Source organism: Entelurus aequoreus, linkage group LG20 (genome assembly GCF_033978785.1).
Source record: "Entelurus aequoreus isolate RoL-2023_Sb linkage group LG20, RoL_Eaeq_v1.1, whole genome shotgun sequence".
NCBI lineage: Eukaryota > Metazoa > Chordata > Actinopteri > Syngnathiformes > Syngnathidae > Entelurus > Entelurus aequoreus.
Genome location: NC_084750.1, coordinates 48,449,864 through 48,470,017, shown reverse-complemented (window position 1 = coordinate 48,470,017; position 20,154 = coordinate 48,449,864). Strand labels below are relative to the sequence as shown.

The 20,154-nt window shown below is 42.0% G+C and overlaps 2 protein-coding genes across 3 annotated transcripts in view; one reads left to right on the top strand and one right to left on the bottom strand.

Moving 5' to 3' along the window:
- LOC133636334 (zinc finger protein 260-like) overlaps window positions 1-7,906 on the bottom strand; it is a 47,709-nt gene extending 39,803 nt beyond the window's left edge. Inside the window, exons 1-2 of one of the 2 annotated variants that reach the window (XR_009822223.1) lie at window positions 7,439-7,554; window positions 5,765-6,012 (exon numbers count right to left, since the gene is read on the bottom strand). Coding sequence is in view for 1 of the 2 variants with exons in the window: in XM_062030279.1 (XP_061886263.1) it covers window positions 7,439-7,562 (124 nt within the window). In the remaining variant the exon portion in view is untranslated. Of the gene's footprint in view, window positions 1-5,764; window positions 6,013-7,438 lie in introns of both variants that reach the window. The other variant, XM_062030279.1, reaches the window with a different exon arrangement.
- The window catches only part of LOC133636330 (zinc finger protein 25-like), a 1,044,419-nt gene that overhangs the window by 1,013,362 nt on the left and 10,903 nt on the right, over window positions 1-20,154 (top strand). The window lies entirely within an intron of this gene.

Here is a 20,154-nt window from a genome sequence, read left to right as displayed (position 1 = left end):
TCCTTAACAGTGCTGTCCTTAATGTCATGCTTTTTAATTGGACAGTGCTTATTGTACAGTTTTATGAAAATGTTGAGAAAGGTTTCATATGCCTCATCCGGGTCTGTGGAGGTATAAACCTCCCCCCAGTCTTGAGCACATAACTCAGACTTAAAAGCTGCCATAGTTTCTGGCGTTTGGTGTCTAACAAATCTATATTGAACTGCTTTTTTGGCCCCTGTCTCATCAAAGAAATTATGGAAAATGCTGAATACAGGTAGATGATCACTTATGTCATTGAGTAGTAGTCCTGCTGTTATTTGATTCCCCGGTTGATTGGTGAAAATGTTATCTATCAGTGTGGCAAAGTCTACTGTTATTCTGGTTGGTTTTATGATAAGGGAAAATAAATTATTGCTGTACAATCCTGTTATAAAATCGGTTGTTTTGGTACTGTCCATGGGGTTCAGAAGATTAATATTAAAATCACCGCACACAATATGGATCTTGTTTGATTTACTAAACAAACAATCCAATGTTTCATTGAATGTGTCTAGACATGATCCAGGTGTTCTATAAACACAACTGACATTTATTTTTTTGGATTTTTCTACTTCAATTTCTACAGTTATATATTCAAGAACTCCAGCTATAGCAGTTGATTTGCTGTCAATCTTCCAACATTTTAAATCTTGATTTACAAAAAGTGCTACTCCCCCTCCCCTTTTTCCAACTCTGTTTGTGGTAAATAATTCATAACCATCCAATCTCATATCACAACACTTGTTCTCATTGAGCCAAGTCTCTGAGACTGCAACAATACTACATTTTTTGAACTGGCTCAGATATTCACTAATATTGTCTAAATTTGTATACAAGCTTCGGCTATTAAAATGTATTACAGTAAAAGATTTGTCCACATTCACACATTTAAATTGTTCGTCTGTGTAGTACTCACAGTTTCTGGTAATATTATTGTAAAGATTACAATCAGGATCTATGTCACTGCCAAACTCATTTGTATTGCAGTTGTAATTGATATTATCATATAAGTCTAGTTGGATGTGATTATAATTATTATACAGTTCACTACTATGATTATTATCAGTATTTCTACATTCTAATTCCTTATCACCAACATTGGTAAAGATATTTTTTAATTCACTCTCTATTATATTTTAGTTTTTTCTTTTTCTTTGTACAGATAACACATTTGTATCCACCTCCACTGAAACACTTGCACAGAAACATGCACTCACACGCACACAAACACACACACAAACACACACAACTGACCATACTTTTACTCTATTATGAGCGTCCCAAAGCAGTCCAAGAGAAAACAAGTTTGTATTTGGTATTAGGATAGTGTTTGTACGTGGTGTCGAGTATATGTCTTTATGATCCAAGGTAAGAAAAAGTAAAAAACAACAAAAATAGTCTGAGCATTCCAAAAATAAGCTCATTAAAAATCTCACTGTAGCTGTTCTCATCAAAAATCTCATTGTAGCTGTCCTCATCAAAAATGGAACGATCAAAAAATGAGCTCGACAAGAGTGCAATTGTGACTGTCCAAAAAATGGAACAATCGACATTATCTGAACTGTTCGAGGTCTTCAAGTTCTCTTACCAGTATCACTTTTGCTTTTTCCGGCGTAGATCCATTCAGCTGAATGAAAACCTTGCAGTTTCTTGTCCATGTGGCTCCAATTTTGTTGTTTTTTCCTCAGGATCCGTGCTTCCCGTGCTATATCCGATATTTTCTTGGTCAGATGCTCATTGATATACACCGCTGATCCCTTCAACTTTCTTCCTTGTCTCAGTAGTTCCATTTTGTGTCTCCGGTTTACAAAGCGCACAAGGACTGCAGGCTTTGCTTTGTCTCTGCGTGGCAGTGTATGACACGCTGAGATATTGTTTGCATCCACGTGTATGTCTTTTCCTTTCAAAAAGTGCAAGACTTGGTCCTCCAGAGTTTGCAGATCCTCTGTCTCTGCGTCCTCTCCAACATTCCTGCCCGCCGTAGCAGCTCGGGCATATGAGCGCGGTCTGATGTTTAGTCCTGTGATGATGACATCTTCCATCCTCGTGTCCTGCTCCAAGTTTTCAACTCTCCTTTCAAGATCAGTTATTGTCTTGTCTTTTTGTCGGATTGTTTCTTTGAGTTTCCTCACTTCATCTACAAGCTCCGTTAGCTTGCTTAGCTGTTGGGAGACGCTAGCCAGGTCCCCTGACATGAAGTTTAGCGACTTGCGTATTTCCTCTATGTCATTCTCCATCTGTACGCTCTTCTTTGGAGGAGGCATTACAAAAAATTGCGTCGATGCTTCCCACGCATTTTCTTTATATTTTGACAGAGTGGATTTGATAATATTTACTAAATGTTGTCGCAACTTACGGGAGCGCCGCCATCTTTGACATCTAGCGTGACGTCACACAAAGGACCTCAGCCTCCAGGTACCTTCTAAGAAATTGGCTCCACGTTATGTTGGTTCGTTCTCCATCATGTCTATCACAAATCCTGTATCAGTTAAATTGGCTCTCCCACCCTCGGTCAAGCGGCATCCAGTGGTCCATGTTTCCCAGATTAAACCGGTAGCGGAGAGCGCTCTGTCCCCTCCTGTCCCTGCCCCCCCACCCTCTAGGTTCTTACCCAATGGAGATCAGGTTTGGTCGGTTAAGGAGATCCTCAGGGTCCGTCGACAAGGTAGGGGGCTCGTTTATTTGGTCGACTGGGAGGGATATGGACCTGAAGACAGATCTTGGGTGCCAGCCTCCTACCTTGCCGATCCCTCACTTCTAGAGGATTTCTACTGTGCCAATCCTGATGCTCCCCGGCGCTCGTCGGAGGCCTCGCATAAGGGGGGGGTACTGTCATGACGCGGAGTCGAACCCACGTTTCCTCTGCAGCTGGAGCTGCAGGCACTTCTGTTAACCCCTCTGCTGGCAGCACACTCAGACACACCTTTGCTCGCGCTGAGCACAACACGCCCACACAGCAACAAGCCTGCAAACAATCAGTCATCAGAGCACCTGGACTTGACGAGGGGGAGCGGCATAAAGACCAGCGGACCCAAGGAACCTTTGCCAGAACGTCGCTAACCTTCCAGTAAGCCTCACGTCTGGCATTCCTTTCCCAGTGATTTCCTCGTCCTTGTTTTGCTCTCTCTCCGTGTTTTCCCCCTGGTTCATGCCCTTTTGTATTTCCACAGTGACTCTCCTGACCTCCGTGATCGTGCCTTGTCACTCGACACCCATCCGGATTCCTAACTGCCCTCCTCGATCCACGACCTCCCTGCTCGGACCTAGACCACGCTGCCCTGCTCTTGCCCATGACCACTTGCCTGTCCACGAACTGCCTCTTCGCCTTTCCCCTTGGATAACGACGAAAGATACAACCAACATTTACAGACAACAACCCTTGGTAACATTTACATTATTAATTTTACACATAGTCAACGCTCACTCACTTTGAGTAGCATACACACGCCACGTATTCATCAAAGGTTTCAAATAAACCGCAGTCCTGCCCTGGTTGTCGCCTCCTTCCCTTCTCTGATACACAACAGTTGGAACACCCAACTGTGCCCAAGACCCAACCTCCGGGCTGATGATTTTAGCTTGTCCTGAACAATTTGGAGCTAATCCTCCTTTCTCACTGTCCCATTTAAAGCAGCAGTTCCATTGGCAGCAAAACAGGCAGAGAGCATAATACTACCACCACCATGCTTGACGGTAGGCATGGTGTTCCTGGTATTAAAGGCCTCACCTTTTCTCCTCCAAACATATTGCTGGGTATTGTGGCCAAACAGCTCAACTTTTATTTTATCTGACCACAGAACTTTCCTCCAGAAGGTCTTATCTTTGTCCATGTGATGTCACATGAAACAACAATGGAGCTGTTTGGCCACAATACATTACATTATATACATTACAATCAATTGAAATCGGTACGATACCACCTTTGAAAAGCACCAGTTCCGCTCTTTCATCTGAGTGACTACAGGGTCGAGGCGCACACACAAAGTGCATACAAGCAATAACATCTTGAAGAGGAAGAAAGGCAAACAACTACAATTCTACTGGTTAATAATGAGGGTGTGAAGTACAATATGGAGGTATTTGGCCTTCAAAACTAACAATAAAAGGTGACACTTTAAAGGCTTACTGAAATGATTTTTTATTTATTTAAACAGGGATAGCAGATCTATTCTATGTGTCATACTTGATCATTTCGCGATATTGCCATATTTTTGCTGAAAGGATTTAGTATAGAACAACAACGATAAAGATCGCAACTTTTGGTATCTGACAAAAAAAAGCCTTGCCCCGGAAGTAGCGTGACGTAGTCAATTGAACATTTCCGCAAAGTTCCCTATTGTTTACAATGATGGCCGCCAGAAGTGAGAGCGATTCGGACCGAGAAAACGACGATTTCCCCATTAATTTGAGCCAGGATGAAAGATTTGTAAATGAGGAAAGTGCAAGTGAAGGACTAGTGGGGAGTGGAAGCGATTCAGATAGGGAAGATGCTGTGAGAGGCGGGGGTGACCTGATATTCAGCTGGGAATGACTACAACAGTAAATAAACACAAGACATATATATACTCTATTAGTAGACAACACAACCAGGCTTATATTTAGTATGCCACAAATTAATCCCGCATAAAAACACCTAGGTGTTTGTTATCCTAGCTCCTAGCTACTAGCTAGTTATAGCTCGAGCGGGTTATATGATTTGATTTTTTGATTTTGATTTTTATTGAGGATCCCCATTAGCTGGTTGCCTCAACAACCCACTAGTCTTCCTGGGGTCCACAATTCAATACAATTACAAGTAAAAGCATATAATTATAACTACACAATACAGAAAAAATAAAAGCATCAATAAAAAACAAGCAAACAATTTACAGTCACAGAATAATAATTACCATATAAATAAAACTACACAATATAAAACCAAACAAATCATCAATGAGCAAACTGATTTAAAAACTCAGATAAAATATTACTCTCTTTTTAAAAACCTGTTTACTTTCAATGCTGGTGAGAATTCGAGGCAGGTTATTCCAGAGCGATAAACATCTATAAATAAAAGATTTCCGCAAAGCATTCTTCCTGGGACGAGGGAGTACAAAATGCCCCTCACTGGATGCCCTGGTATTGTGATTATGTATAGTGCTACTGTGAACTATTTGGGCCATGAGAAAAGCAGGAGTTTTACTAGCGGTTACTGATTTGAACAATATAAGAGTATTAGCCAACAACCTGTTCTGCACTGTTAGCCAGGAAAGAGAAGCATGCATTTGGTTCACATTGGTTCTTAGTGAACAACCAAGAACCAGCCTTGCTGCCCTATTCTGGACAATCTGGAGCTTACTGACTGTTTTATGGACGGGATCCCATCCATAAAACCCGCAATTACAATTCAAACACCTGCACAACACACACACTCACTCAGCCCAAAGGACCGTTCACCTAACCCAAGGTTCATAAAGCTTATAATATTTTACCAAAGTTATGTACGTGACACGCACGTACGGGCAAGCGATCAAATGTTTGGAAGCGCGTGGGTGGGACCTGACATTCAGCTGGGAATGACTACAACAGTAAATAAACACAAGCCATATATATACTCTATTAGCCACAACACAACCAGGCTTATATTTAATATGCCACAAATTAATCCCGCATAACAAACACTTAGGTGTTTGTTATGCTAGCTCCTAGCTTGAGCTAGTTATAGCAAGCGATCAAATGTTTGGAAGCGCAGCTGTGTACTCACGGTATCATGTCTGTGTATCCAAATCAAAGTCCTCCTGGTAAGAGTCTCTGTTGTCCAAGTTCTTCGATCTTGACTGCATCTTTCGGGAATGTAAACAAAGAAGTGCCGGCCGTGTACGTGTTGCTGCTGACTTCCCTCGCAAAATAGACGCTTCACACCGACAACTTTTTTCTTTGCTTGCTCAGCTTCTTTCTCCATAATGCAATGAACAAATTGCAACAGATTCACCAACACAGATGTCCAGAATACTGTGGAATAATGACATGAAAACAGAACTATTTCTATTGACTTCAATGGGGGAGCCATACCTGTGTTCTACTGGCTACGTCACGCGCATACGTCATCATCCAAAGGCTTTTCCAACCGGAAGTTTAGCGGGAAATTTAAAATGTCACTTTATAAGTTAACCTGGCCGTATTGGCATGTGTTGCAATGTTAAGATTTCATCATTGATATATAAACTATCAGACTGCGTGGTCGCTAGTAGTGGCTTTCAGTAGGCCTTTAATAATGACTAGTTAAGAGCCAATATGTTACTAATTTGCATGTTAATAAGCAACTAATTAATGGTGAATATGTTCCCCATACTAAAGTGTTACCATGTTTTTTTACTGGTGCACAAAATGAAGCGTGCATGAACATCACCTTGTTCAAACAACAAAACCAACACAGTGCATAAACTCACAACAAATTACACACCTGCAAATCAGTCAAATGTTGCCAAATCCGTAATACGCCGATAGGGAGAAGTTTGTATTTACACGATGAGTCGTGTCTTGACCTCTGCCGAACCCCTGAGGCCGACTCACCGAACCCCTAGGGTTCCATCGAACCCAGGTTAAGAACCACTGGTCTAGATTATAAATCATGTTTCTCTTATGTAGTAGAATGTTGTGGAAATAAACAGAGAAGTTGGTCAACTTTGACATCCAACTTAGACCTGGAGATGGCAAGAAAGACACAAAAATACACTCTTTTGCACCCACTCTTTTTAAACCCTTTGTGAGGATTAATTCTTCATCTAAACGGGAAGATATGAACATCCCATCAGTCGGCATCCCAGTGAGAGCAGACATTGTATGCTTAAAATGAGCAAGATATGTAAATAATAATATCCAGTTTGAGTCTGGCTGGCTGTTTTCGACGTGGATCTGTCGAGTTTGGCAATCGCCTTGTGCAAAGCCAGCACATCTTTTTGGTGCTTTTTTGGCTTCGCTGTGTCACTGTGCCGTGACACTTTGCAGCTTGTGTCGATCGGTGCTGCGAGCTAGCACACAGAAGCCGGCTAGCATTAGCAGCCTGAGATACAGAGGTGGATTTTTTTTCTTCTGTTGCTGGATGTGTCGGCAGATCATGTGAATGTTTGAAGTGGAACTAAATGTGATCTCTGAAAGGGGTACACATTATTTCCAAAGCAGGGCCCCCATCCACATATACAATACTAGTACATATCTGATGAAAAACAACATTATTTTGTTATTGTAATTATAAGTGTGCCAAATCCCCTATATTTGAACATTATCTAATGGAAATGACTGCTGTCTGATAATCACATTAATAACACAATAACAACCATGTGTCTGACTACATCTATTAATCACTATTAATCTAACACGTCATGTTCATGATGAAATATAAAGTTATTAAACATGTGAGAGTAAGAAGTAAACAAACCTGTTCTGTGTAACACAACTTGAGGTTTCTTGAAAACAGCGTCCAGTAGTTGACGTAGTCTTTTGTTCTCTTCTTTCGTCCGAGAAAGTTCTTCTTTGTACTCTGCTATCGTTCTTTCACACATTTTCACGCAATCACAACACTTTACACTCACACTTGATCTTAACTAAGCGATGTGTTGATCAAATCCGCCTCTCTTTGTTAGCAGCTAACAAGCTAAGCTAACTAGCACGCTAAGCTAACTAGCACGCTAAGCTAACTGCATGCTAAACTAACTAGCGCGCTAAAACAAGTAGCAAGCTAAGCGGGCCTAATAATGTCCAAAGTTGAGTGAGACGAGTGGAGTTTATCCTGACACGGAGGATGAATAAAGTGTAGTTAGTAGCGAGGCTTAGAAGCGTGTGTGGAGTAAAGGAGGACTTTGCTGCAAAGCGCATATCCTCCACGCATGCGTCACTTAGGGGCGGGGCCAATGAGTCATAGTGATGGGCAAGTCATGAACGATTCGTTGTAAATGTATGTTTTCATGGTGTCTACACAAAAAAGCACGGCAACAAATGATCCATCCACCCATTTACCTACCGCGTGTCCCTTTCTGGGTCGCGGGGGGTGCTGGAGCCTATCTCAGCTGCATTCGGGCGGAAGGCGGGGTACACCCTGGACAAGTCGCCACCTCATCGCAGGGCCAACACAGACAAGTATATAAACTGTATTTGACTTTAAATCAGATAAATATCATTCAACAACAACACAATTTGCAGACTATAATTACTGCTTTGCTGCTTTGCTGCTTTTACTGGTGTAAAATTCTGCATCCGAGAGATCACAACCATTGCAGCCATGCGTCCAAAACATAACATCCTCTTGCAGGGACATAAGGACAAGCAAAAGTAAAGTGTCTGTTGTTTTACAATGTAATAATCTATTTAATAAGAAATGTTCAGTGAATACCTTTTTTTTTTGAGTATTTATTGGGGGCCTGAAAAGACAAAGGCGTCTGTTTCCAGGAGAGTGTCACCTTTTATCTTAGCTCAGGAATGCATGGGGGAAGGAAGGCTTGGAGACAAGCGGGAAACTCTTAGTTAGGAAAAGTGTAGCTGCTGACAGAAGCACATTGTATATATGTTATATCATTTCATAGTTGCTTAGAGTAAATAAATACAATGTATAAATATAGGTTCATATTTACATATAATGTGATTAAAAATGTGTTTCCTTTGGTTAATTCATGCAAGTATATGTTAACTTTATTTCTGTTACAAAACCCATGTCAATTGGAGGGGAACATATTTTTTGTTCCGGTTTGGTCACATTGTTGGGGGGACAATTAATATGTGACGGAATAAGGGAAGCAGCATGAGACAGCAAGCATTCGATGTAAGAGGTTAAAGGAGTCTCGGCTTGAAAATAAACTTTATTCCCTGGGAGTTTGTGAGGCCAATGAGGTATGATTCTTTCTGATAATGTATGTGAAATCAATGTGTTTTATGTTATGTGATGTCAGACTAATTGTAAGTTCTGTTTTTCTTATTTGTTAGTTCTGACGGCATTATTTTTGGCATTGTTGTTCACGAGAAGAAGGCGTGGCTGAACTAAAAGTTGGACCTTGAAAATTGCTGAATGTCATCGTATCAAATAGGACACAGATGGTGCTAAATCTCTCTTACACAGTATCAGTCACTTTACAATTTTGGGGCCCTGTTGCTCACCAAAATACTGACTTAATGGACCACAATGGAAACAAGCCTTTTGGCTTTTGGTGCCATCCATTTGCCTTTTTAAAGCATTACATGGATTACATTCTTTAAAGGCCTACTGAAAGCCACTACTAGCGACCACGCAGTCTGATAGTTTATATATCAATGATGAAATCTTAACATTGCAACACATGCCAATACGGCCGGGTTAACTTATAAAGTGACATTTTAAATTTCCCGCAAAATATTCTGCTGAAAACGTCTCGGTATGATGACATTCGCGCGTGACGTCACAGATTGTAGCGGACATTTTGGAGCACCATTGTGGCCAGCTATTAAGTCGTTTGTTTTCATCGCAAAATTCCACAGTATTCTGGACATCTGTGTTGGTGAATCTTTTGCAATTTGTTTAATGAACAATGAAGACAGCAAAGAAGAAAGCTGTAGGTGGGAAGCGGTGTATTAGCGGCCGGCTGCAGCAACACAACCAGGAGGACTTTGAGTTGGATACGCGCTACCGTGAGTACGCAGCTGCGGCTTCCAAACATATGATCGCTTGCCCGTACGTGCGTGCCGCTATGTGAATGTCACGTACGTAACTTTGGGGAAATATATGTGCTGTATGAACTTTGCGGAGGTGAACAGTACTTTGGGCTGTGGGATTGAGTGTGTTGTGCGGGTGTTTGAGTTGTATTGGCGGGTTATATGGACGGGAGGGGGGAGGTGTTTGTTATGTGGCATATTAAATATAAGCCTGGTTGTGTTGTGGCTAATAGAGTATATATATGTCTTGTGTTTATTTACTGTTTTAGTCATTCCCAGCTGAATATCAGGTCCCACCCGCCTCTCACAGCATCTTCCCTATCTGTATCGCTTCCACTGCCCTCTAATCCTTCACTCTCACTTTCCTCACCCACAAATCTTTCATCCGCGCTCAAATGAATGGGGTAATCGTCGCTTTCTTGGTGCGAATCGCTCTCGCTGCTGGTGGCCATGATTGTAAACAATGTGCAGATGTGAGGCGCTCCACAACCTGTGACGTCACGCTACTTCCGGTACAGGCAAGGCTTTTTTATCAGCGACCAAAAGTTGCAAACTTTATCGTCGATGTTCTCTACTAAATCCTTTCAGCAAAAATGATCAAGTATGACACATAGAATGGATCTGCTATCCCCGTTTAAATAAAAAAATTCATTTCAGTAGGCCTTTAAGATGTCAATAAACTTCTCAATCAATCAATCAATCAATCAAATCCCCCACTTGGCCGTCAGTGTCCTGTCCGTTACAACTTCTTCACAACTCCCCAAGATAGGAGACACTTGGGAAGTGGACCCCAGGGGCTGGCGTATGTATGTTTATGTGGTGTTTTATGAGCCCTCACATTCAGTGGATGTCAGCATGATGGGACATTGTTTACCAGAGACTGGCTGGGTGAGGACACACAAGGCCCACGCAAAACAGGAACAACATTATTTCTACAAAACACCAATTGTGATGCACCATTAGATACAGAAGTGAATTAATGAACTCATATTATGTTTTGCTTATGGTGAAGGTTTATATTCACCTTGGAGAAAGCCAACGACCAAGTTGAAGTAAATAGTAGTATTTCAGTTTGAGCACATAATAAGATAAGACCCCTTAGTTTGACATTCACAGGTGGGCTGGATCACTCCTCATAGGGAAGAGGCCCTAATTTTGATTTCGGAATACAAATTAGCAGAGGTGTGGACTTGAGTCACATGACTTGGACTCGAGTCATGAATTTGATGACTTTAGACTGGACTTGACAAAATGTAAAGAGACTTGCAACTGGACTTAGACTTTAACATCAATGACTTGTGACTTCACTTGGACTTGAGCCTTTTGACTTGACAGGACTTGCTCCTTTCCCCAAAACCGAAAGATTAAAAAGTTTTTCAGGAGCGCTCCGTATCGTTCATTGTTTACGTGCCTGTCTGTCAGTAAAACATCCAATCAAATTACATCCACGTTATTTTCGTCCCACAGCATTCATCCAATCAAATTGCAGGAACACCAACGAAGAAGAGCTCTCAAACAACGCGCCAGTGAGAAAAAATGATGCCAAAAACAGTTTTGTTCGTGTATTAAAACTACGACTTGGTCAACAAAAAACTAATTCCAGTATGCAAAGCATGCGGTTTGAAGATTACAGACGGAGACGCAACAACTTCCAACTTGGTTGGACATGTGAAGTTGCACAAAGAAGGGTAAGTTTTGAATGTAAGCTAACGTTTATTGGCTAAGTAACGTGACTTTTATTTGCTGTGTAGTTAAATGAGTGAGGCTGTAAACTCACTGCTAACGTTATAACCATAGACATCTTATAAGTACACTCAGCATGGAGCGCTACTGCCTACTGGCGCTGACGAGACGCGGGGCCGCCATCTTGGAGTGGTGATCCGCTCCACTCAGTGCAATTCATTTGGCAGGAGCAATGAACTGTCAGCACATTTAATTCATTTTACCTCACTGAATACCACTCATTTTCACGTCATACGTGTAGCTATGATAAAGGACACATGTTTTATTATTCATAGTTAGCTTAACAGTAATAGAATATTCTTATTTGCTATAAGTGACCAGACCTCCCAGATCAAAAATGGGAATATAATCCCAGAGAAGGGGGAAAAAAAACGCTCAGCTATTTTTAAATTGAAGAAACAAAATGATGAGATTATACATACATGCTACATAAACAATGTATGAATACATTAGATATCTATATATCTTATAGACTGTATCTCTGTTGCTGCAGCAGCAGAGAGTTGATTTTGTCTTGACACTTTGTATTGATATTTTTATTACATTCTTCCCTTAAATGATCATGTTTACACTGATTGTTTTATATGTATTTTGTATGTATGTCGCTTTGGATAACAGTGTCTGCCAAATACTTCAACATAAACATATATAAACACCTGAAAGTCTTTAAATCAGCTAAAACCACCAATCTGTTTCACTGGATTCAGAATAAAAGCAAATTCTGTCTTACCCAACAATGTTAGTATTTGAATATTGTTACTTCAGAACAGAGCAGAGCAGCTTTATTTGTCCATTCTTAACATGTACAAGACACATAAGAACTGAAATTACATTTTCGGCACAATCTCGCTAAGAGCAGACATACGTTACAGGGAGACAAGACAGGACCGCCAACGGATACTTGAAGACTTATTCCTGGTTACAATTATACTGTTAAGAAAGTTTTGTCTTATATTTTGCCTAAAATGAGAATGCATCATAATCAGTAGCGGCTGGTGAATTTAGTTTTAGGTGGGGCTGAAAGTTTGTAAACCTAACACCTGTAGGGGCGTCATCCTCCCCCAGAAGATTTCTTTGTGATCTTCACATACAAATATTGAAGATCTTTGGTCCTTCTCAACTCTGTGGTAATATTATTTTCATAAAATACAACCAATAGTACGTTAATGTTAAATCTTACTTGTGAAAAGTAATCCCCCGATTCCTATTTTCAACAGTCCGCTCATTTGAGTAGGAAAACGCTGAACAACATCTTTGTTTTCTACCTGTCAACTGTCAGTTTAGCATCTTTGTTTTCTACCTGTCAACTGTCAGTTTAGAATCTTTGTTTTCTACCTGTCAACTGTCAGTTTAGCATCTTTGTTTTCTACCTGTCAACTGTCAGTTTAGCATCTTTGTTTTCTACCTGTCAACTGTTAGTTTAGCATCTTTGTTTTCTACCTGTCAACTGTCAGTTTAGCATCTTTGTTTTCTACCTGTCAACTGTCAGTTTAGCATCTTTGTTTTCTACCTGTCAACTGTCAGTTTAGCATCTTTGTTTTCTACCTGTCAACTGTCAGTTTAGCATCTTTGTTTTCTACCTGTCAACTGTCAGTTTAGCATCTTTGTTTTCTACCTGTCAACTGTCAGTTTAGGATCTTTGTTTTCTACCTGTCAACTGTCAGTTTAGCATCTTTGTTTTCTACCTGTCAACTGTCAGTTTAGCATCTTTGTTTTCTACCTGTCAACTGTCAGTTTAGCATCTTTGTTTTCTACCTGTCAACTGTCAGTTTAGCGTCTTTGTTTTCTACCTGTCAACTGTCAGTTTAGCATCTTTGTTTTCTACCTGTCAACTGTCAGTTTAGGATCTTTGTTTTCTACCTGTCAACTGTCAGTTTAGCATCTTTGTTTTCTACCTGTCAACTGTCAGTTTAGCATCTTTGTTTTCTACCTGTCAACTGTCAGTTTAGCGTCTTTGTTTTGTACCTGTCAACTGTCAGTTTAGCATCTTTGTTTTCTACCTGTCAACTGACAGTTTATCATCTTTGTTTTCTACCTGTCAACTGTCAGTTTATCATCTTTGTTTTCTACCTGTCAACTGTCAGTTTAGCATCTTTGTTTTCTACCTGTCAACTGTCAGTTTAGCGTCTTTGTTTTCTACCTGTCAACTGTCAGTTTAGCATCTTTGTTTTCTACCTGTCAACTGACAGTTTATCATCTTTGTTTTCTACCTGTCAACTGTCAGTTTATCATCTTTGTTTTCTACCTGTCAACTGTCAGTTTAGCATCTTTGTTTTCTACCTGTCAACTGTCAGTTTAGGATCTTTGTTTTCTACCTGTCAACTGTCAGTTTAGCATCTTTGTTTTCTACCTGTCAACTGTCAGTTTAGCATCTTTGTTTTCTACCTGTCAACTGTCAGTTTAGCATCTTTGTTTTCTACCTGTCAACTGTCAGTTTAGCATCTTTGTTTTCTACCTGTCAACTGTCAGTTTAGCGTCTTTGTTTTCTACCTGTCAACTGTCAGTTTAGCATCTTTGTTTTCTACCTGTCAACTGTCAGTTTAGCATCTTTGTTTTCTACCTGTCAACTGTCAGTTTAGGATCTTTGTTTTCTACCTGTCAACTGTCAGTTTAGCATCTTTGTTTTCTACCTGTCAACTGTCAGTTTAGCATCTTTGTTTTCTACCTGTCAACTGTCAGTTTAGCGTCTTTGTTTTCTACCTGTCAACTGTCAGTTTAGCATCTTTGTTTTCTACCTGTCAACTGACAGTTTATCATCTTTGTTTTCTACCTGTCAACTGTCAGTTTATCATCTTTGTTTTCTACCTGTCAACTGTCAGTTTAGCATCTTTGTTTTCTACCTGTCAACTGTCAGTTTAGCGTCTTTGTTTTCTACCTGTCAACTGTCAGTTTAGCATCTTTGTTTTCTACCTGTCAACTGTCAGTTTAGCATATTTGTTTTCTACCTGTCAACTGTCATTTTAGCATCTTTGTTTTCTACCTGTCAACTGTCAGTTTAGGATCTTTGTTTTCTACCTGTCAACTGTCAGTTTAGCATCTTTGTTTTCTACCTGTCAACTGTCAGTTTAGCATCTTTTTTTTTCTACCTGTCAACTGTCAGTTTAGCATATTTGTTTTCTACCTGTCAACTGTCAGTTTAGCATCCTTGTTTTCTACCTGTCAACTCTCAGTTTAGGATCTTTGTTTTCTACCTGTCAACTGTCAGTTTAGCATTTTTGTTTTCTACCTGTCAACTGTCAGTTTAGACTGCTCGCTGGCTCTTCATCACCACTTCAAGATGGCGGCCCAAATTCTTGCGTCACAGCAGCCAATGCAGCGTCTACTTATAAGATGTCTATGGGGGCGACAGCTGGTTGTACTTGTTTCTCTCGCGAGATCTGGAAAAGAGCTGGTTACTTGTTTCTCTCGCGAGATCTGACAAGACTGCGCGCGAAGCAAACACGGCGAGGATAAGGCAAGATGGCGTCTGACGGTGAAGACGTTATTGCAGTCGTCACAGTTCAGTGTTCTTAATCTGTGCGTCCATGCACACATATATGTCCTTTATTACACTTTATTAAATAGAGTAATAATAACTGTTTGTATATTAGTCTGAGCGCACTTTGATGCTTCTCGATCTAGCTTTGCTTGCTAGTTAGCTTAGCTTGTTAGCTGCTAACAAAGAAGTGATGAAAACACATCGCTAAGCAGAGATCAAGTGTGAGTGTAAAGTGTTGTGATTGTGTGAAAATGTGCGAAAGAACCATAGCAGAGTACGAGGAGGAACTTTGTCCAACAAAAGAGGAGAAGGAGCGACAACATCAAGTTGTGTTACACACAACAGGTTTGTTTACTTCTTACTCTCACATCTTTACTAACTTTATATTTATTATTAACACTATTCTTCAATAGATTGTCTATAGGAAGATGAATTGGATGATGCACTGATTGTTTTATGTTGTTCATAAAAACCAGACAATATTTATGAGAGGTTGATGTTCCTCTCAGTGTGTAACAATGTGTATCAACATGTTTACACAAAACTCACACAGTCACCGGGGGAATATTCCAGAGAGCAGGTTAAGTGCAAACTCCTCGAGAGTTTTACCTCCAAATATAGAGCGGTAAGACAAAGTCAGAGTCAGTTACCATGGTAACTGGCGCTGTAAACCTAGCCTGCTAGCTGGCAGGTTTGACAAGTTATTTATGTGTGTAAAAGCTATACTGACCTGTTATTTCCTTCATATTGGTGCAGCCATTAACCTACTACAGGGGTCGCCAACCTTTACCACTCAAAGAGCCATTTTGACCCGTTCCACAAATTAAAGACAACAATGGGAGCCACAAAACTCTTTTGAAATTTAAAATGAAATAACACTCCATACAAAGTTTTTTTTTGCTTTGTGCTCTGTATAAACCAGACACACGGCCCCCACCTTAATATGAAAATTGAATGTTAGTGCGGCCCGCGAGTTTTATATGAATGGCGCTTGACAGCGTCATACTTGCCAACTCCCGAATTTCAGGGTAACTGTTCTCACAAATGTCTGCTGATTTTCACCCAAACAACAGTAATAAGGGCGTGCCGGGATGGCACTGCCTTTAGCGCCCTCTACAACCTGTACAAACAGCGTGCCAGCCCAGTTACATGTTGTATGCGGCTTCTGCAGACACACATGAGTGACTGCATGAGCATACTTGGTCAACAGCCACAAAGGTCACACTGAGGGTGGACGTATAAACAACTTTAACACTCTTACTAATATACACCACACTGTGAAACCACACCAAACAAGAATGAAAAAAACACATTTTGGGAGAACATCCACACCGTAACACAACATAAACACAACAGAACAAATACCCAGAATCCCTTGCATCCCTAACTCTTCCGGGCTACATTGTACACCCCCGCTACCACCAAACCCCGCCCCCCAACCCTGCCCCCCCCACACATCACCCCCTTCCCCTCTCCATGCGTTGGTTGTGGTGGGCGGGGTTTGGTGGTAGCGGGGGTGAATAATGTAGCCCGGAAGAGTTAGGGCTGCATGGGATTCTGGGTATTTGTTCTGTTGTGTTTATGTTGTGTTACAGTGCGGATGTTCTCCTGAAATGTGTTTGTCATTCTTGTTTGGTGTGGGTTCACAGTGTGGCGCATATTAATAAGAGTGTTAAAGTTGTTTATACAGCCACCCTCAGTGTGACCTGTATGGCCGTTGACCATGTAGGCCTTGCAGTCACTTACGTGTGTAAGCAGAGGCCGCATACTACATGTGACTGGGCCGGCACGCAGATAGTATGGTGAAAAAGCGGACGCGACGACAGGTTGTAGAGGACGCTAAAGGCAGTGCCATCACGGCACGCCCTCAATGTTGTTGTCCGGGTGAAAATCGGGGAATGTTTGCTCCGGGAGAGGCACTGAAATCCGGAAGTCTTGGCACTCAGCATCAAGGGTTGGAAGTAGGAGTTAAATCACCATAAAAGTTATTGCTGGGCGCAGCCACCGCTGCTGCTCACTGCTCCCCTCACCTCCCAGGGAGTGATCAATGGTGATGGGTCAAATGCAGGGAACAATCTGGCCACACCTAGTGTGTGTGTGACAAAAATTGGTACTTTGACTTTTTGATGTGGCAGTGATTGTGGAAAAAACAAAGCCTGATCTAAAGATGACATCTTGATCTCATACCATCTCAAACCAATTGGCCGTTCATTATTAAGTGAAATGTCTTAAATTCGTCTTTAACCAAGCAACACTATGTTTTATCCAGTTACTCGATTAATCAAAAACATTTCCAGTGGAACACTTGATTAATAAAATGTTCAATAGCCACAGCCCTATATTTTATGTACAATTTAATATTTAGCATGTAGGAGTTAAAATGTGTTTTTTTGTGTCCTGTAGACATCCATCAGCTGATTGGACACCAAGAAGAATGTCTCCCTCATCTGCAGGGGGACAGTTTCACTTCAGAGGATCCACAGCCCTCACATTTTAAAGGGGACAAGGAGGATCCACAGCCCCCCTATTTTAAAGAAGAAGAGGAGGGAGAGTGTGTTGTAGGGCAGGAGGAGGAGGATGATGTCATGACTGTTGTCTCTGTGAAGACTGAAGAGCATGAAGACAAAGCACGTGAGTCCTCACAGCTTCATCACAGTCCAAGTAAGCACAACATCCACATATCATCTAATACAATGTTTGTGACACATGTTCATCCGGGGGCCACATTTATGACTAAAGATGGAGATATACTTGCTTTTTAACACCACCATTTAAAAATGAATGCTCATCAATCATCAACAATGTAATTGCTGGGGTGTAACCATGTGACCTAGAGGCCGTCCTCCTTGTAACAAACGCACCCAAGTTCCCCGGGTGTCTTTGCCACTACGCATTTAAGGAGTCACGGGTGGGACCTGATATTCAGCTGGGAATGATTAATATATTAAATAAACACAAGACATGTATAACTATTAGCCACAAAACGAACAGGCTTATATTTAATATGCCACAAATTAATCCCGCATAGCAAACAACTCCCCCCTCCCGTCCATATAACCCGCCAATTTAAATCAAACACCCACACAACACACTCAATCCCACAGCCCAAAGTTCATACAACACATATATTTCCCCAAAGTCCCAAAAGTTACGTACGTGACATGCACGTAGCGTGACATGCACGTACGGGCAAGCGATGAAATGTTTGAAAGCCGCAGCAGTGTACTCACGGTACCGAGACTGCGCATCCAACTCAAAGTCCTCCTGGAAAGAGTCTCTGTTCTCCCGGTTCTCCACAGGCCAATGGAAAGCACACCAAAAAAGTCAAAAAGACAGATTATTCCAAGAAGTGGCTCCGTGGCAAAAAACACTGCTTCTGACAGGTGCTCCAGGTGGTTAGTGACGTCACTTTCCGCTTCCGCCCGGTCTGATAGAACCGGATGCCTTTTATATCCCCACATATTATTTACGTACATATTTAATATTAACATGATTATTAAATACGCCTGTAACAGTTTATAAGCCAGCGGCTTATGGGGACCATAATAGGGTTTCATGTTTACCACATTAATAGTATCCACCTTACACTTATCAGTCAACAAACGAATACTGTAATTTACAGGACCCAACTTCTTCTCTACCCGCACAGGACCTAACCATCTGGGTGCTAGTTTGGCAGAGAATTTACTTGAAGCTTTGGAAAGTGGGTGCGCCCTAATCCAGACCAGATCCCCAACTACAAAGTGTACATCTTTGTGTCGTGCATTATAATATCTGGCTTGTCGAGCTTTGGACGCGCCTACATGTCCCTCCACTTCCTCCTTTAGGTGTGTGTGTGTAAGTATGGTGTGATATGCAGATGTGTGTGGTGGTGGAGCTTTGTGCACCAGTCGTTCCAGGGTTCCCATCAGATTCCGCCCGAGAGTCAACCTGGCAGGGGTTGAACCAGTCGTCTCATGGACAGCGGTGTTAAGGGCAAACCGGAATTCAGGCAGCCATTTATCCCAGTCCTGATGATGGTTCCCTACGAAGGCGCCAATCATGGTCTTGAGGGTGCGATTGACTCGTTCTGTCATGTTGGTTTGTGGGTGGTAAGCTGTGGTTAGTTTATGGGTTACCCCCCAGGATTCGCACAGACGGGACATCAGTTGGCTTGTGAACTGTGGCCCTCGGTCAGACACAAGATATGTGGGAACTCCCCAGCGAGTGAAAATGTCATTTTTGAGAATTTGGCAGACCTTGGGAGTTTTGGCGTCTTTCAGGGCAAAAAGCTCTACCCACTTGGAGTAGTAGTCTACCACCACCATCAGCACAGAGTTCCGGTCCTTACTGAGGGGAAAAGGTCCCATGAAGTCCACCCCCAGCATCTCTCCTGGGGCGTTGACAGTAGAGGACTGGAGTTGTCCAGCTGGCTTGTCGTTGGGGTTTTTGTATTGTTGACAAGTCCTGCATGCTTGGACGTGACTCCAGACGTCTTTCCTTACTGTCGGCCACCAAGCTACTTCCAGAATCTTCAAGAGCGTCTTCATTCTCCCCAGATGTCCTCCGAATGGACTGTCATGAAAGTAGGCCAGGAACTGCGGCACCAGAGACAATGGCACTACCAGCTGATAATTGAAGCCGCCATACTTAGATGGTACTCCCCGGTACCACACCCCTTGCTGAAGTTGATAGTGGATCCGGCCAGGTGTAGGTTGGTCAACAGAAGGTCCACATTCTAGACATGTTGTATCAGTTTTTTGAGCCTCAGAAAGATCTTGCAGTGTGCTGGGGAGATCTGACCAGTAGGTTTTCGGAACAACAAGGCAAATCTTCCCTTCTGGTGATTGGGGTGCCCGTGACAATGCATCCGGTACCACATTGCAGCAGCCCTTCTTGTAATGGACTCTGAATGTGAATCCCTGGAGTCTCAGCGTCCATCGTGTAAGTCGGGACGAAGTCTTAGGGCAGTTGAATGCCCAGGCAAGAGCACTGTGGTCCGTGAAGACATCAAAAGTTGTTCCCTCGAGGAAATGTCTCCACTTCTCAACTGCCCACACCACAGCCAAGCACTCTTTTTCGGCAGTGGAGTAGCGGACTTCAGCTCCTTGGAGCGCTCTGGAGGCAAAGGCAATTGGCCGTTCTTCACCTTCAAGGCGTTGCATCAGGACCGCGCCGAGGCCCAAGTCACTGGCATCACAGTGAACCTGGAAACTGATTTGTGGATGGGGCTGAGCAAGCACTGGTGGAGACTGTAAAAGGGATTTGAGGTGGTC